This window comes from Periophthalmus magnuspinnatus, chromosome 14 (assembly GCF_009829125.3).
Source record: "Periophthalmus magnuspinnatus isolate fPerMag1 chromosome 14, fPerMag1.2.pri, whole genome shotgun sequence".
Lineage (NCBI taxonomy): Eukaryota > Metazoa > Chordata > Actinopteri > Gobiiformes > Gobiidae > Periophthalmus > Periophthalmus magnuspinnatus.
In genome coordinates this window covers 27,314,237-27,332,075 of record NC_047139.1, presented here as the reverse complement: position 1 = coordinate 27,332,075, position 17,839 = coordinate 27,314,237, and the positions used below count along the sequence as shown (strand labels likewise).

The 17,839-nt window shown below is 36.6% G+C and overlaps 2 protein-coding genes across 4 annotated transcripts; one reads left to right on the top strand and one right to left on the bottom strand.

Annotated features, from left to right (window-relative positions):
• The first annotated feature begins 1,302 nt into the window (after nucleotides 1-1,302).
• On the top strand, nucleotides 1,303-4,098 carry LOC117381324 (uncharacterized). 2 transcript variants are annotated; one of them, XM_055226330.1, is made up of 4 exons: nucleotides 1,303-1,381; nucleotides 1,858-2,007; nucleotides 2,080-2,181; nucleotides 2,568-2,813. In XM_055226330.1, the coding sequence occupies exons 2-4, from the start codon at nucleotides 1,858-1,860 to the stop codon at nucleotides 2,796-2,798; spliced, it is 483 nt and encodes a 160-aa protein (XP_055082305.1). In that variant the 5' UTR covers nucleotides 1,303-1,381; the 3' UTR covers nucleotides 2,799-2,813. The 2 variants fall into 2 exon arrangements, with proteins under 2 accessions (XP_055082305.1, XP_055082306.1); XM_055226331.1 differs by lacking the exon at nucleotides 2,568-2,813 and adding an exon at nucleotides 3,612-4,098 and having other exon boundaries at nucleotides 1,315-1,381.
• LOC117381321 (unconventional myosin-Ic-like) lies at nucleotides 3,992-16,682 on the bottom strand. 2 transcript variants are annotated; one of them, XM_033978270.2, is made up of 32 exons: nucleotides 16,239-16,682; nucleotides 13,514-13,672; nucleotides 13,301-13,416; nucleotides 12,872-13,070; nucleotides 12,695-12,775; nucleotides 12,446-12,625; nucleotides 12,267-12,365; nucleotides 10,298-10,411; nucleotides 10,145-10,216; nucleotides 9,950-10,069; nucleotides 9,791-9,873; nucleotides 8,815-8,920; nucleotides 8,506-8,586; nucleotides 8,327-8,418; nucleotides 8,164-8,258; nucleotides 8,045-8,091; nucleotides 7,860-7,940; nucleotides 7,651-7,756; nucleotides 7,380-7,497; nucleotides 7,168-7,281; nucleotides 7,023-7,099; nucleotides 6,561-6,629; nucleotides 6,375-6,459; nucleotides 6,122-6,281; nucleotides 5,885-5,968; nucleotides 5,720-5,813; nucleotides 5,593-5,648; nucleotides 5,132-5,267; nucleotides 4,931-5,001; nucleotides 4,761-4,858; nucleotides 4,334-4,433; nucleotides 3,992-4,248 (listed from the first exon to the last, which is right to left on the bottom strand). In XM_033978270.2, the coding sequence occupies exons 1-32, from the start codon at nucleotides 16,254-16,256 to the stop codon at nucleotides 4,222-4,224; spliced, it is 3,138 nt and encodes a 1,045-aa protein (XP_033834161.1). In that variant the 5' UTR covers nucleotides 16,257-16,682; the 3' UTR covers nucleotides 3,992-4,221. The 2 variants fall into 2 exon arrangements, with proteins under 2 accessions (XP_033834161.1, XP_055082304.1); XM_055226329.1 differs by lacking the exon at nucleotides 16,239-16,682 and adding an exon at nucleotides 14,646-14,712.
• Nucleotides 16,683-17,839: the final 1,157 nt, after the last annotated feature.

Below are 17,839 nucleotides of genomic sequence, written 5' to 3'. Positions count from 1 at the left end.
CACTGTGACTGTGTGACCATTGAACTCACAGAGGCCTTCCCTGTGTTTGATAAGCTGCAGTTTCCTACAGTGAATAGTATTGCAGAATGCCATGCTGAAGTGAAACTGTTTGACCACAAAGAGGTAGGTGGAAACCCTCCCACTCTCTGTAGCTCCAAAAAGGAATTTACATAAACTTTATTCAGATTTTCAGCTGTTTTGAAATGTGTACAAAGAACTTACCTCAAGTTGCCAGTTTCATAGAAAAGTAATGTTTTTGCTCAAAGTTTCACTCGGGCAGCCTGTTACTGCGGCATGTACCGCAACACACAAACTTTCACAAACAAGTATAGACAGATACTTGTAGTTTCTTCAGTGCCATAATAAATGTGAAGAATTGCTAACAGGAATTTACCTCTACACACTTCAAAACAGCTTTAGTTGCACAACTTTCATTAGGAAGCATTTTTACCAAATATAACTATAACCAAATAGAATCAATCGTATGTAAAAGTACATTTTCAACAGTAAATTTTTCTTTCTTTCTTGTTCTTCATTATTCATAGATAATTCAAGCAATTATATTTTAGAACAACAAACCTCAACACAATGTTTGAATGAATGGTCATCAATGTGTCAGCAATGTCAAGTTTTTCTTATATTGAAAACACCCTCAATGTAAGGAAGAACTGTATTCAGAAAAGGCTGTATACTGTACCTGTTTTACAGCAACACAAAACAAACAAAACAAAAATAAAAAAAGAAGTATATAGAACTTTATTATTCATTAAAAATCACAAAACCTGTCAGATGGCACAATATTATTCTTACCTGACACAATATTATTCTTACCTGACCTATTCTTACCTTCAGTGTGCCACCATACCATGCTCATCATTTGAATTAAAACGATACTCAATCAAATTAACTTTTTAGTACATTGTTGATTATAGAAAGTAAAGAATGGACATTTATTATTGAAAATATGAGCCATATCAACTTCCCTCACATATATTCAGACATATCATATATCATCTCGCACAGCAGGTTATGAGAAACATACAACTTGAGACTCCAAATAAAAGTGTTGTGTTTCATCTAATTTCAAATTTATAAAAACATTATTACTATAAGATTTATGTAAGAGTGTGTTTTCAGATCAGATGTTTCATGTACAAAATCATGACCTAATATGTGGGCGTTGTTACATAATGACTTCCTCAGTCAAAACAACTGACAGAAATCACAGAGAATAAGACAGAAAGAAAAAAGAAAAAAAAACTCCAAAAGCTGGAAAGTGAAAGCAAGACAACTGGAGTAAAACCCGAATATATAAACACTTCACTCCAACACAGCAACATGAAGGTGTCTAATTCACTGCTTTGCTCTGTACTTCAACAAGGTAAGCTCACCATTTTCAGTGAGTGAATGGCTTATTATGACATATATACATGAATATTTTTAAGTATCGCTGTTTTACTTATTGTTTTAAGTCATATTATTATATAAATTTAAATTGTATTTGGGGTGAGGGCAGTTTATTCATTGAGAAACACATTTGACTTTTTTTCTTTTTTTTTCTGTGAACCGATAGAACTTGAAATGTATTTAATGTACTGTATATTTTTAGCTGGATTTACAAAATTTAGCAGGGAGGTGATCTTAATATGCTATTTTACTACTTTTACTAAAAAAGCTGCAATGTAGGAAAGGCTATACAATAATTTTATGACGCAGATTTAACATTGTAGCTACTTTTGTAATTTAACACTGACATACATATTCAGGGTCACAGCGTGTTCCATATTTTCTATTGTAAAATTGTGCTTTTTCATTTGTTTGCAATGTTATTAAATAATAATGTTGCTGTTTGTGCAGATGACTCTTTGGTGGCAGGCTCTTATCCTCTGCTTCTCTGTGAGCTGCGTTCACTGTCTCCCATCTGCAGTTCTCCACAACAAATATATCACTTCTTATCAACTTGCACAATTCACAAGATGTAGAGTCCAGCAGCTGCTAATGAGATATGTAAGTCCTCAACTGTCAATAGATGTATCACATTTTACGTTTAAACTAATTTGTTCAATGTATGTTGAACAGAAGGAAGAACAGTTGGGAACCAAAGACTATGAGAACAAGAGTCAACATCTGAAAGACCTCCCATCACTGTCTACTGATTTCTACCACTGGCTAAAACTGACAGTAAGTACATGAATACAATTGTATGTCAGAGAATATTATTATAATATATTATTGATATATGTGTAGTTATTGTTTACACTTTCATCTTTAATAGTTCAGCCACAAGGAATAATCCAGTTGTCATCTTAGGTTTACATTAACGGACAGTGTTGTATCAGAAATAACATCGAGCATTAAGCATCAGTGACTGTAGTGACACCAGACAGAAAGAGATTGTATTATTCTGTAAATGCAAACCAATCACCATCATTGATTAATACAAATAGACTATAGGCTATTAGTAATATATAATACCCTACAACAATAGAGTAGAAAAGGAAATTCCCCGTCTGTGTTTATATGACAGTAATGAGAGAGTTTATAAACTGTTATGTGCTTGTCTCCAGGACTCGGAGCGACTTGGCACAGCTCTCTGGGACATGCAGGCCTTTAAGAGCATGTTGCAGTGGAAGAGGGAGCAGCTCAGCTCTGAAGACACACACAGCACTTTACCTCAGAGCTTTCAAAACATCGAGTACGACATTCGAGATCTCATAATAAATGTCAACAATCAGGTAGGCCCCCAAAATCATTTACTAGAAATAAAACGGAACAACAGGATAATAATATTCAAGTAAAATAGTCTTTTAATTGAACTTCATTCACCACATCAAACTTGGGACTGAACTGGGTCTAAACCTGGAACTAAACCTATATTAGAATTATATTATTATATTTGAACTAAACCAGGACAAGAACAGGACCAGACCAAATCTACATTAGGACTCAAATCAGGACCAAAGCAAGTTAAGTGTGAATGCACCCTCAATCAATAAAAACAAGCATAAAGGCCCCAACATGAGCTTCAGCCAACCACTTTACCACAAACTTATTTTAATGGATGTTCACTCAAATGAGAGTGAAAGTACATTTAAAAAAAAAATACTAAGAAAGTATTTTTACCAGTGTATATATGCTTTCCATACTCTTAAAGACATTATGGGATAATCATGTTCATAAATAAAAAAGTTGGTAAATAACCATTGAAAAGTACTGGTGAGTCATATGTTGAACAAAATCACATGCAACCACCTAGTGTTGATATTGACTCATCTCTTTCATGTATTCTCCTTCCTGTTATGACGGGAGAAACTCTGTCATCCTTAACTCATAAAAATCATGAGACCTCCCCATAATAAAACCAAACTAACCTCGACTACTAGCAAAACTGATACTCAACTAAACATGGACCACATTAGTTTGCTGCTTTTTGCATAATTATTCATGTTGAAGCCAGCACATTTGTAAACAATCAGAGAAAATTTTGATTACTTACATTATACACAACTGTTTCATTTAATTTCAGTAATCTGATGACTGATCATGATCAGATTTGTGGTGTACATCTAACATAACCATCGTGCAATTACATCTAATGATTTCCCTTGCAGATGAACTACACTGGCAGGACTTATACAAGACCATACACTACCAGAGGGCACAGAGGGGTTGTCCGTAGCAGTCACCATACACAATGGGACAGTCGAGTGGAGGGATACATCATCCTAAGGGATCTAGACCTGTACCTCATCAAACTGGCCCGGGACTTTCTCCTCCTGGCAACGAAAACTACTAAAGCAACTCCCACTCAAAGGCAAACAGATATAGCAACATAAAGTCTTAAGAGGGACAACCTGTGACTAATTATAGATACTGTGGTGTCAATCTTTTAAAAAAATATGGGGTATTTCCTAAAGTTTCATATTTGCAATAGGTTTCGAGAGGACATTCCAACTTGTTGTGTTAAAAGCACTGAACTTTCCAGAATGTATTTTTGTTATTTATGCTATTTATTTGTAATTTATTTATTTAAAAATGTATTTGTTACAACAGAAAGTTATTGTGTATTACATGATTGTTAATAAAGACAAAGCATTGGAGTTGTGGCAATGTTAATGTTATTTGTGAAACAGTGAAGAGAAATATATCTTCTATGCGTTTGCGTGACAATAGGACCTTTTGAGTAGCGGTAATCCACACAGAATTCTGCCTTGTGTTCCTTCATGTGTTATTGATGTTAGGGGCAGTCTGTTGACAGATAGATAAACAGTCACAGACAATTGTGAATTTAAAAAATGAACATATTTTTTAAATCAGATATGAATTGACTCACCACTAGCAGATGTCCTCTTTTACCTTTGACCACGCTCAATTCAGAGCCCCTGGTAAAATCAACAAAGCCCTCTCTGCCACGAGCGATGACAAACCTTATGCTACAAAAGATTATTAAAAAAGCTGTGTAATGTAATATTTACTTAAAGTACTTTAAGTAAATATTACTTAAGTAAACTAAAACTAAAAATAAAATTAATTACAGACTATATATATAGTATATATAGTTATTTTTGCCAAATGTAAAAAAAGTGAAAATTCAAATAGTATCCTCACATGAACTCATCAGTTTCACATTCAGTTTACAAATAATGACTGTTCAAGTTGGTGTTGGTACAAAATACAAAGAAATGGTTTTATGGCAAATGTCATGGGAAAAAAGGTTAGTATTTGAGCTTAACTGTATATTGTCTTTGATTGGACCTCACCTGCTCGAGCTGATGTTCACGTAGTTGGTCTTGTTTGCCATCAGGGCTAGTTTTGTCACCAGTTCGATCACATGGGTGCAGTGCAACACTACATCGCCCTAAAAACACAGATGTCACATTTTAAAAGAGAAAATGTCAAAAATAGTTTTATTTAGTGTTCCATTTTTTACCTTCTGCTTCTTGTCCTCATTGGGCATGTGCAGGACAATCATCCCATCACTGAGCGAACTCACAGAGATGCCTATTTCAAATGGCAAAACCATGTCATTAACATTCACCATATCATTTATAACAATGTCAATGTTGTCCTCCAGCATTGTGCACCCACACTATTGTAATTATATTTCATTGTAAATATGTGTATTTCACACCTCTTAGGGCATTGTAGTCGATTTTCTGCTTAATTTTAGTCTTGTCCACGAGCACAGCAAATGTGTTGGTCAGGAGCAACTGTCGAGGGCGAGGCTTGAACCCTCTCCTGTCGTATTTAACAACTCTCACACCATACTAAAGAACATATAAGTGTTACATAACAAAAGAGAAACTCCAAGCAGTTTCTTCAGTTCTGGTCAGATTGATAGCTAGGTCTATCAAACAAACATAAACTGTACACAAATACAGTAAGTGTTTTAATTTCAGTGTAGTTAGCTCCTCACTTCGGATAGATATAAAGCAGTGTCCACAAGCAATCAGACCAGAACTGAAGAAGAGGCTTGGATGAGCGGCAAAACATCTTCACTCTTTGTCCAGTTGACAGAATAGAATTTTTCTTTTACTATGGATCATACCTGGATGACAATAGGATTGTGTTTCAATGACTTAAGAAACCCACCTGTACTTTGTCATTTCCAAGTGTCTGAACAACTTTGAGATTGATGTGTTCACGTTCTAATGAAAAAAAAAAAAGTAAATGATTATAAAATAGTTGTTTAAGTTGCAAAAATGCACTGTTCATTTACCGAGCCTGGAGTCCAAAAACAGTCTGGGAACACTCATAGGATAGCTGTCCTTTTGATCCATAAAGAGCTCACTAGCTGCAACCTTCTGTGTCATCTGTACACAAAAATAAATATAAAAAATAAAATATTTTATAAGCAACTAATTCCCTAATAAATTCACTTAACCTGTTTTTTCCATTCAGGCTGGATGCTTCTGCAGTATTTTGTCACCATATTGCACAGGTGAAGCCTTTGTAGATGTTCAGAAGCCTGCCGATAAATAAAAAAAAAAGGAAAAACCTTATAACACATTTCATTTCAGTGTCAGGTGTGTTTGGTAACTGTAGGTTGATTTGTTGAGCAGTGTTAAGTTGACTAAATGTAAAAATTTAAAAACATAACAATTCACATTGGTTATTGTACCTCTATGAGCGAAGGAGGAGGTGTTGGCCAGTTTTTGTCCAAAACACTTTTGGGCAGGTTTTTGCTCAGCTTCATGAGAAAAGAGCGGCGTACGTGATCGATGAAATACTCATTTTCAGAACAGTAATCATTGTGACGATAGATAAAGCCTTTAATGAGTCTGAGCAAAGTAAAATGTAATAGTGGAAATTTACACAGAGCCAAAATATTTCTGATAATTCCATATAAACACAGGTTTATTTAACAGAATTACCTGCGTATCAAGTTTGCAGCTTCCCTTCGCCTCTTGGCCCGTCTCCGTGCCTTCATACCTCGCCAGAAAGACTGGATCACAATCACTACAAATACAAAAGCTTTGTTTAAATCTGATCCAGTGTAATACACCTACTACACTACTGAAATGTGCTGTGATCTTTGTAAATTGAGTCATTTTGCCAACCTGCGTGTCTGATGCGTTTGTATTTGGCTCTTTCTCTGTATCCTCTCCAAGATGTTTGCAGGGTCAAGACTGATAGGACAAAAAAAAAAATATATATATATATATATACATACATACATACATACATACACACACACACACATATATATATATATATATATATATACATACATACATACATACACACACACACACACACATATATATATATATATATATATACACACACACACACACACATACATTTTATATATATATATATATACAAACATACATTATATATATATATATACATATATATATATATACATATATATATATATATATATATATATATATATATATATACAAACATACATTATATATATATATATATATATATATAGAGAGAGAGAGAGAGAGAGAGAGAGAGATGTATACTTCCTGTTGTGACCTTTGTGATTGTTTCTACATTTTACTCACCAATCTCTGGCTTCTTTGCTTCTAGAGCATCTTCTGTGTTGAAGAGGGTTTTTGGAAAACGAATGAAAATTTTTGATCTGCAAAAACACAAATTACATTTTTTATTTCATTGAGAGGTGAAATATATAAAGTGTATTTTGACTACCTGCCAAGCTTATATTCTTCTGGTTTGTAGCCCAGGTGGTTCACCAGTATAGATACCCCATCAGCAAGTGGACCATGCCAGTTTGGCCATGTCTCTGGACAGAGCGGCTTATATCTAAATAAATAATGTACACGATAAACACATAATATATAAATACCATAATACATAATAAATGTTTATATACAAATTGGTTGAAAAGAGAAAGGACTCACCTCTGAAGGAAGGCTTCAAATCGACGCCTGTAGGCAAAGCCAGCTCTGCGGACACGCAGGTTCTCCATCAAACCCAGGTATTTCACCTGGTGCCGGATCAGGATCTCATCAAATCTACCTATAAACATACATATTTGATTTGAATCAAAACTGTAATACACAATCTCCAAATAATCCATAATATACCTTTCACTGATGGTTTTATGTAACTTATTCATGCTTATTGTCATTTTTATTGTTGCAGGTTTTTGTTTTGTTTTACTTAAAATACCTGGTTGTTTGCAGTCATTTGGCTTGATACAGCGCACATAGGACGGCTCTTTGGACATGAGAATCTCCATTAGTTTCAACAGGCTATTTTTAAACTGTGTTGCAGCCTGTCGAAAAGAGAAAGTGTTACTCAGGGGATTTCTGTGTGAAAATGCTGAATCTCGATACAGTAACATGACATTAACAAAGAAAAGTTCAATCATATTTCACCATTTCTGATCGTTTCTGGTCAAAGACCTCCTCTCTTCGGAAACAGTGACTAAGGATGTGGTTGTCTGACTGACACATAACCTAAGACAGAAAGCACCTCACAATTGAACAAGTACAAATTAAAATAGCAAACCTCAATTTTTCCCATTAAAGAAAAATATGACTATATGTGTAAGTTGCTTTACCTCCTTCAAATTCCTGTTTAGTGAATCATTATTTTTATCCAGAAAACCTGGAAAAAAGATAAGTTTTTATAATGAATATCCTGAATATTTTTTGTATGTCATGAGATTCAGTAACATACCATTAACATTGTAGTTGACCTCTCCTGCGTAGTGCAACAGTCTAAATTCCTCTCTGTTCATTACTCTGCGTGTTTTTCCATTGGCCAACTTGTGACTGTTTGAAGATAAATCTGTATAAGATGGTGCACTTTTGCATGCCCTAATTTAAGTTAAAATCCTCACGTGACAAAATGTGGATGACCACCAAGTGAGTCCTCCAGTTTCTCTAAAAATGAAATGTCACATGTTTCCCCAGGTCTCAAACACTCCTCATCCTAAATGACAAAGATACAATTATTTAAAATGTGAAAAAGATATTTTAAAAAGGCAAATATTTTAAAAGTATAGTTAATTGTAGCCACCAAAATGGAAATGATGCCTTTGTGCTTTTCTTCTATGAGGTCACAAATGATCTTGTTGTCAAAATACATCACCGGTTCCCACTGAAAATAAAGGCAAATAATTATCATTTGTTTGTCACTGTCAAACAATATGAAATGCAGTTCAGCTACACCCTGGTCAAGCAGCAATAACAGATACCAACAGTTTTAACAGTGTCATCGCAATTACATGGTAGGAGTAATTGCTTTAACAGCTTATGGAAAAACATATTTGAAAACCGTATCAATGTATAAATACTGCAGACCTTTTACCAACATAATGACACGTACCGCAATCCCCTCTGTCTCATACTCCTCCTGTTCAGATCTGAGAGTGAGCTCAATAAACAGTTGCTGCAGCTTCTCATTGCAGTAGTTGATGCAGAATTGCTCAAAACTATGATTTAAAAAAGCAACAACCTTTAGATAAATTATGCCAAAAGAACAGTTATTCTGGTTAAAGGTACTCTATGTAACTTTTCAGGTGGAGCACACGGAGTAGTAAAATACAAAAATAATAGAAAGCTCAAACAAAAGTCTCCATCCAGGGTAATAGGAGTTTGAGGGGAGTAGCCCTCTGGACAAAAGTGTCCCTCCTCTATGTCATTTGGGTCCTGCAGCATCACAACAGCCTCCAGGGGGAGCCAGGTGAACTCTGGACACACAAAAAGGAAAGCCTCTCTGCAGCCTCTCTTTCACTCTGCTCTGTTGTTTCGGTTAGTGATGGGACGACCATTACATTGCGGAATGGACCGTCTTCTGCCATATTTGTTGCAGAAAGCCTGTTGCATTGTTGTAAAAAGTCTGTAGGATTTCAGAGCTAGCTGAATCTTCATGCAGGGTCCCATATATATATATATATATATATATATATATATACAAAGACAAACTGCTCAGATCACACAATCCAATAGTCCTTAACTTATCTCCTTTGAACTGCACACTTCAAAAAAGTGCAGCATGTGCAAAAAAATCCCAAATTAAAAGTAAAAAAAAATGCTCAGTCAGTCAGCCTCAAGAGAAGCAAATCACAACCATGGCAACCACAAAACCATATTTGCCTAAAAGGTTCACAGATCTGACCAGCAACTATGAAGAGGTGATGCTGTTCACAGTAAGAAAACATGAATGAAAACATCCATTATAATATAAATGCAAGAATGAAAGAAGGAAAGCAAAGCAATCCCATCACCATGAAGACAAGCGACGGAACCTCTACCAGAAAAGTTACATGGTGTACCTTTAAGCTACATTAAAGAAAGGATACCTATTGTTCTGCAACACCTCAAAGCCATAGATGTCGAGTAGTCCTATTACTGTGGATGCTTTGCCGCTCTGATAAATTTCCTCCTGTGTAAAGTTATAAATAATTTTATATTAACAAAACCGCACCAAAGTCAATTCAGTTCACATCTTATAACTTTACCTTGACAGCTAGTGATTGATTGATTTTCTCTACCAACCATGTAAACGCACGGCCATAAACAGCTTTGGCCAAGGCGTCTCGAGCTGACACAGCCTGCTCAAAATTTAAAGGGCTGATCATCTGGAAAATTTGGAATGAAATAATTAGTTTAACACATGATTGAGCTGTAAAAAAAACTAAGGTCTAAACTACCACCTCTTCTCCTTTGGCTGTGAGTTTCTTGTGGGTGAGTGCCTCCCCCAGGGCAGAGCCATCAACTCCCAACAGCTGCAGAACAACACATCTGTTCACAGCTGAAAACTTTCTACATTTTTGAAGATACATTAATACTGGAGGGAGTGCTCTGACCTTCTCAAGCCTTGTTATCTGCTCTTCATTGGTAATATGAGTTTCCCCATCCTCCCCTTCTCCAAACTGCGTGTTTCCCAAATGGAGAATGCTGGCGATTATGTTCAGTGCATTCTGTGGTCAAACATTACATCATTATTCAACAGCATGTGATGAACTTGTTATGAGAGAACAAAATAAACAGTTTTCTTTATACTAATATTGCTGGGTTTCAGATGACATTACCATGGCAATAAAACAATAATAAACGATAAAAATCAGCAGCATCACTGTTTAACATGATACTATCGTGAAATACATTTCTGGAAATTACGTGATGGTTTTACAAAATCACGTGATGGTTCCACGTTAAAATGTGAAACTAAATTATCATGAAAGTACTTGATAAGAAATTATTGTTAGAGCCTAAACCCAGTTTTGTAATTTTCATAATATTTTCATTATTGAGATGATTATTATTATTTTGTTTTGATTTAATATTTATTTAAAGTACATGATTTGGGGTTATTTTGGTAATATTTTACAGTTAACATGATTAGTTGGTGATTATTTGCTTACTAAATAATTTGATTTACTTACATGTAGCCTTTCATTTATTATTGCTAATATTAATCATAAGTTTTACCTCAGTAATGTTTATTTTTCTTATAATTTTGTGCCTATGGCTCCTTATTTAAGAACTGTGCAGGTGCACCATGAGCAAGTGGAGCCAACTGTGTTTTTGACCTGGTATTGCCCTATAATTTCCTCGTTTTTGTATTTGTATGTCCTCAACAATGTGAACACTTAGTAAAGTGTTTTTAACTACAATTGGATCGTTCCGTGGATTTATTTCACTTTGGGGGGTTTCTATTGTTTTATTCTGTAAAGCACTTTGGATTACTTTGTGCCAGCCCCATTGAGCCAAAGAGACAGTGTGGCTTTCTGTCGAGCAGCCTCAGGGAGTGATCACCCCTCTGCCTCTGACAACTTGGGCTGAGAAAGGGGGAGACTATTGGCCTAATTTTGATTTGCTCTATTCATCCAAATGTAACATCCATAGCAGCCACTCAGCACGAGTGTCCAGCTCACCTTTACGCATGGGGGATAGATCGCTCCGTGACAATGACAGAAGAACATCAGACAGATTGCTGGATCAGAATGAGGACACAGAGGCTGCTTAAGTAGCCTCTGTGTCCATATGATTTTTTTTTCCTGATGGTGTAGGCTTTCTGTGCACGACAGAGAGCTGCTACATACCTCAATCTGTGCATTAAGAGGATGACTCAAACCATCCGTCTCTCATAGCTGTGGGATGAGCTCAGTCAGCCACAGACTTGGATGTGGAGGACCACAGTTAGTCTACAGCACTCACAGGGTCATTTCAGTGCTCTCTAAAGGGCTCATCTTAGCATTGGTGATGCGACCTTGCCATTTAAGCACGAGCAGTTGTCCTACTCCTAGAGACACTACTACTACTACTATGACTACTACTACTAGGCTACTACTACTATGGTTGGGAAAAGTCATGCCAACATCAGTAGCATAGCCCATATCTCTCCAAATGCGTAAAAGTGGACAGGTCCTCCATTTAAGCCACTGTTCCTCATTTTACACATCATGTTATTTCATGATACTTTCTTATCACATAATTTCATGAAACTATCGGGTAATTTCATGATAGTGTCATGTTAAAACATGATGCTGCTGACTTTTTATTTAGGTGCAGATTTGTATGCTGCTGTGGGCTACATCACAACATTTTATAGACCAAGAATATTTTAGATGAGTAGTTAAAATAAATGTTAAATGTTAAATGTTGTCTAGTCACAAATTGAAATGATCAGATTCAAATCTAGGAATTTACACCTTTTACATATTTCAAGACAAAATACAATATAATCAATAGGGATATTTGAAAACCTCCAATTTGTCTCAATGTTTAAAATAGCATCACGTATAAGCCAAATGAAGGTACAGAGATACAGACCCGCACATCATCCTCTGTGAAGCCAATAACAGGGAGGGCATTCATGACAGTCTTCCAGTTGTTCTTGTCACTGATAGAGCTGATTCTGGGACAATTGCCCTGAATAGATATGACAGATCAGATAATATAATCAAATAAATTAAACAGCATTTACTGTGTTTACCTGAACTTAAACTTACTTTGACTAAATAGTTGTAGCTCTGTGGGTTTCTGTCCAGGTTCAGTCTTTTCATCAGCTCGTCTTCTCCTCCTTCCAAAAGCTGATAGAAGATATGGAAGTTTCTCTCGCCGTGGTTTTGATGAACAACACGAGACTTCTCCAGCAGGTAGTTTAGGATATGACCACCTACCGGGGCACCCTGTTTTAAAAGAAAATATAAAGGTTTGTTTGATTTCTTTTCATTTCTATAAAATGTAATAAAACCAACCTTAAAATCAAACTGCACATCCATATATTTTCCAAAGCGACTAGAGTTGTCATTCCGAAGTGTTTTAGCATTACCAAAAGCCTGCAACAAAAAGAAAGAACAAAAGGGGGGGATTCAAAATATATATATAATATATTAATAACACTACAAAGACAAAGCTTGGAGATGGTTAGCTACCTCTAGCACAGGGTTGGACTGCAGCAGCTTGTTCCCCAGAGTGTCCATTTGGTCCTTGGCTGGACAGGTGACCGCATAGTACAACAGGATCTTCTTTGAAGCTTCAGTTTTTCCTGCTCCACTCTCACCTGAGATTAGGATACACTGATCTTTCCTCTCAGTGCGCATGGCTCTGTATGTGTTGTCAGACAGTGCATAGCTGAAATAAATAACAACAAATAAACATGTGGCTTTATCTGTGCATAATACATAAAACATTTGGATGCATTCCAAACACTATATGCATAACATTAGCATATGTGTTTATATAAATTAATTTTAATAACTGATGACTTCTATTTCTTTGAAATAATTCAGTAAAACTACTAAACGCCCTAATGTTTGAGAATGTACATTCCACTGAGAGTACACTGGCCTGTTGTGACTCACATATGAGGTGATATCTCGTAGAAGCTGACCCCTCTGTACCGCTCCATCTGTTGTTCGGAGTAAATCTCCAGCTCTTTGTATGGATTCATTGACACCAACACAGAGCCAATGTACGTCTGCCCCAAAGCATCAGATAAAAACACTTGAACATTTCATATGTGACAAAAATAATCATATACTATGGCTACCTCCAACACACTGCAAAAGACCTACATAGATGAGGTTTTCTCTGAAGCGGCGCCGTAGGTTCTCTATGAAGGCTGCCTCACTGTTGTAATTCTCCAAAAGGACAAAGTCCTGGACCCCGACCCTGTCCCGTGCTGTCAATGCACTCTCCATCACTAGACGCACCCTCCCATCAACATCAACCTCCTACAGAAACATTAAAGAATAATGCATTATACTTTTGAAGAGAAGACTTTTACATTGGGAGCTGTAGTGACACTTTCTTGACAGGCAGAGGGCAGTCACACTTCTGTAGAGAAATGTGATAGAGGAGCACAGCTGCCCTGATAACATAAGAAAACATCATCTTAACAGTAGATACAAACAAAACTCTAACATTAGTCATTCTAAAACAACAAACAGGGATGTTTTTGTGCCGTTTGAGAGGGGCCAAAACTCACACAGTTGTTCCACTTAGGTATGCCAAGATTCAACAATGAAGATGTTTAAACATCCCAGCAGTAAACAGGACTGACTTTGTGTTATGTAATAGTGACATTCAAGAGAATAAAAATGTATATACAACACACACTGCTTTATCACCAGACGGGATTTAACAACTGCTTATGTTGACCCTGAATGAAAACAACAGAACGAGAGCTGCTCAATAGATCACAAAATTATTGATATCGTAATGAACTAAAAATGTATATTATAGGGCTAAGGTTTTTATGAAAATTAAAATGTAAAAAAGTCAAAGCTAGCTAGTTAAGTTAGTTATTATTTTTCTCATTTAGTCCAAATTTAACCTTTTGATCTTGGCTTAGTGTTTTTATATTTACATAGTTTGATCAGTCAGTTCAGTCATTTCTATTTCCATTTCACTTAGCTTGTTGTCTCAAGTAAATGAAAATATTACAATAAATTCTTTGCTGCAATACTAGATTTGATTTTTGATCTCATATCATGCAACTATAAATGGAAGAATACAAGTCACTCAAATTCCAATAAAATTTACATATCACATATAGGGCACATATAGGGACTCATGAAAAAGAGAGCCCAAGTGCTCTCATTGGGGTCCCCTGTATAAATAATAATTTAAAAAAAGATATTCCAGTTTGTCCAAAACATACACAGCTATCACTCATTGAAAACATTCATTTAATAATATACTTACAGAAATTAGAAAAATAAAAAGGAGAGTAAAACTAGCCTTAGGAATAAAATCACAGCCTTTTCTCCATCTCCATGTTCCACTGATTAAAGCTCAACTGTAACAAAGTGAGCCGCTCCACAGGACTACTTCAATGTTCAAAAGTAGAGGCTCTCGAGGGTCTCATTTGGCTGTTTAGTGTTGGGATAGGTCATTATCTCTGCACACTAGATGCAGGAAAATCCTCTAAAAACACAAAAGGACAACAGTGGAACATCGCCAAAACTGTGGACTAGAGGAAGGTCAAAGCATTTCCATTGCGACTGCGCCTCCTACTTCACCTCCTGCATTGTTCCTCGCTCTGGCAGGTGGGCGTCCGACCATAACACTTACAGATTACAGTCAGATTTTCCAAAGGATACAACTGTGGAATGCAAGGTCACGCTTTGGCCAAGTCAGTGGATGCTCAAAGGCTTTATGTTGAATGCATGCTACATCTCTGCAGAATCGTAGCTGTGTACATGTGATGCTAACCAGCACTAGACACTGATGGATTATCAAGTATTTTTATCCCTTGAAATGCCTCAAATTGTTAGGCTTTAAAGGTGTGTAACTTTTCTGTGGGAGGTTTGCTGTCTGCACATCTCCATGGAGCTGTAATTACTTACAGGAATGTTCCATGATATGGCATTAAACTTATCTATCTACCATTTATTCAATTACAGTGATTTCATTGCTACAAAATTAAAAAAAAACACTCTTACTATGGAGACCTTCCTCTCCATAGATCTGACGTATATCTTGGCCTGATGGTGTTACCTGTGTGTCTCCATAGAGATATATAATTAAAATGGCATACTGTGGAGCATTCTAGGTAAAACATAACATCGTCATGAAAACCACTTCAAGAAAAAGTGACACAGTTCGCCCATAATTGTTTTTGCCTTGTTAACTAAGGTTTGAAGACTATGTCATGTGACTGATAACTGATGTGATATATAACTGATGTATACAATAGAAATAAACAAAGTCATTTATGAGAGCAAGTTATTTCCTGCTTAAAATGATCTCCCAATGATGTTTCAACATTATTCAACAAAAGTAAAATGTTTTCTATTGACTTTTGCATACCATTACAGACATCAACAGAGGGAAAGTATCTTATCTCACACATAGTATGATCCTCAAGTTATAGATTTGGGGACAGATTTGAGGTGTGCACTTTCACCTCAGTTGACATGCAGGAGATGAGGAACGGCTCTCTACTTGGGCCAGTGGGATTTGGCCCTGAGCCCCATGACTAAGCTCTGTTATTCCAAATACATGTGGATTGTCTTCCTTATAAGGCATGCCCACACTGCTCTGTCCTGGGCTGTGCTGGAGCAGTACCACAGCTGGTTCTCTAGCACAGGCCAGGTCTGTGTGCCAGTCTAATGGAAATGTATCTACTGTAGATAGCTCAAGGCTGCTGCTGCTGTGCTCAATTAAAATCTTGAGTCATAAGACATAAAACCTCTGAATGAGTCATTGGTAAATTTTTTAGGCTCTGTGTAGCGGACCACAGAGGAATGCAAGCAAACATGTTAGTTTTTACACCACAATATTAGCGGTACTTACCCTGGCTTGGTATCTCATCTTGTCTTTTAGTAGTAGTTTGAAGCTGGGGTTTACTCTTAGTGGCACTCCTCTTCTGGGTCCAGCGCACTCCTTAAAAGTATCTATTCATCTTCCCTTTTTCATGAGCAAAACTGTTCTCTGCAACTTTCTTCAATCTTTCAATCACTTTGCCTCTCTTTCTGGCATCCCTGTGAGCACAAAATAAATATCTTGTTCACACCTCCACACGGTGACAGGTCAAGCAAAAGTCCAGCTCTCCTTCCTTTTAAAACCAAACAGCGCAAAGTACTGAGGGAAGGAACTCCTCACATACGTCACAGGCTTAAAAACATCCGGGGACAAAACGCTGCTGGATTGGCTAGGAAAATGTTGCTAAGAGCCTCTAACTACAAACACATAATCAGTGAGCAGGATATAAACGCATATAAAGACTATGAGATCGCTGTGCATTCTTTCATTGCTCTCCTCCCTTTTGAGCATGTTCCCTCCCTTTTTCTTCCACAAGCTCAGACAGATTCGCATGGGATAAAAGTTATGGAAATCTTTGACCAATGAGACTGCACAGTGCACATTTAGTTTCAGAAACACACACGCACATAATAATTTCATTACCAACATCAGTGCTTCAGCTATGCCTTACCATGCCATTGTGGACTATTACTATGGAGTGTGAAATACTGCAAAAGTTGTGCCCTTTAGAGATTAGAACTGTCAGGAGCTACAAAAACAGTGCCCTCCTCTGGTTCCTGTGTTTTTTCCCCCTCACCCGGTTTTGCCTGAGTCTGTTTTTGCACCTTGCCAGCACCACTGAACATCCAACTCTGTGGAATCTGAATAATGTCAGCCAGATGGAGAAAGTTGACAGTTTGTCAACCTCTCCCAGAAGGTTTCAAAATGTCTTGTTTGCGCTGTAAATCTTATTGCCACTGCTGAATTGTCTGGTTCATTTTAACTATGGAATCTTTCTGATTGGGGGTTCGCTGCTTGCTTGTCCCCATGGAGATGTTATTGCTTTGCCTCAAAATTGCCACAGTATGGTATTGATGGTATAGTATCTATTTTTCATTGCGTCAACTTCAGGTGTTTTTATGGCTAGAAATACATAGGAATCTTACTGTGGGATCACCTCTCCATAGATATGACTTGTAACATGGCCCACATGTTTGTCCATAAGGAGAAAGATTAATTTATTTCCATACAGAACAAAGTAATAACATCTCCGTGGAGAAAAGCACGAAGCAAACCCTTTATCAGAGAAGTTACATAGAACACCTTTAAATGTTTTCTTAATCTCCTCACCAAGAGTATTTGCTTGTTGAAACAAAAACTCCCACTCCCCAGTCACTAAGGCTTTCTTTTGAGCAAGAATCAATCAATAGAATACAATGCAAACAGTTAACTTATTTGCTATAGAAAGTTAGATCAAAGCTCAAGAGTTTGTTTTGTAGTTTTCTCTATCCATGAGGTGCGGAAATCTTTATGAAATCCATTGTACATCAGGATGTGCTGTTGTGAACTGCAATGAGCATTTGAATACATGCAAAACCACATTTTTATGTGTGCCAAGTAACCAAATGTGAAGGAGTGTGTTCAGTTGTGCT

Excerpts from the sequence above, each read along its gene's own strand:
- LOC117381324 (XM_055226330.1), top strand. The coding sequence starts at position 1,858 with ATGACTCTTTGGTGGCAGGCTCTTATCCTCTGCTTCTCTGTGAGCTGC. Across the intron at positions 2,008-2,079 it reads AGCAGCTGCTAATGAGATAT|AAGGAAGAACAGTTGGGAAC; the intron begins GTAAGTCCTCAA and ends TATGTTGAACAG. Across the intron at positions 2,182-2,567 it reads ACCACTGGCTAAAACTGACA|GACTCGGAGCGACTTGGCAC; the intron begins GTAAGTACATGA and ends GCTTGTCTCCAG.
- LOC117381321 (XM_033978270.2), bottom strand. Across the intron at positions 8,092-8,163 it reads GGTCAACTACAATGTTAATG|GTTTTCTGGATAAAAATAAT; the intron begins GTATGTTACTGA and ends TCTTTTTTCCAG. Across the intron at positions 6,282-6,374 it reads GCTGCAAACTTGATACGCAG|ACTCATTAAAGGCTTTATCT; the intron begins GTAATTCTGTTA and ends TACTTTGCTCAG.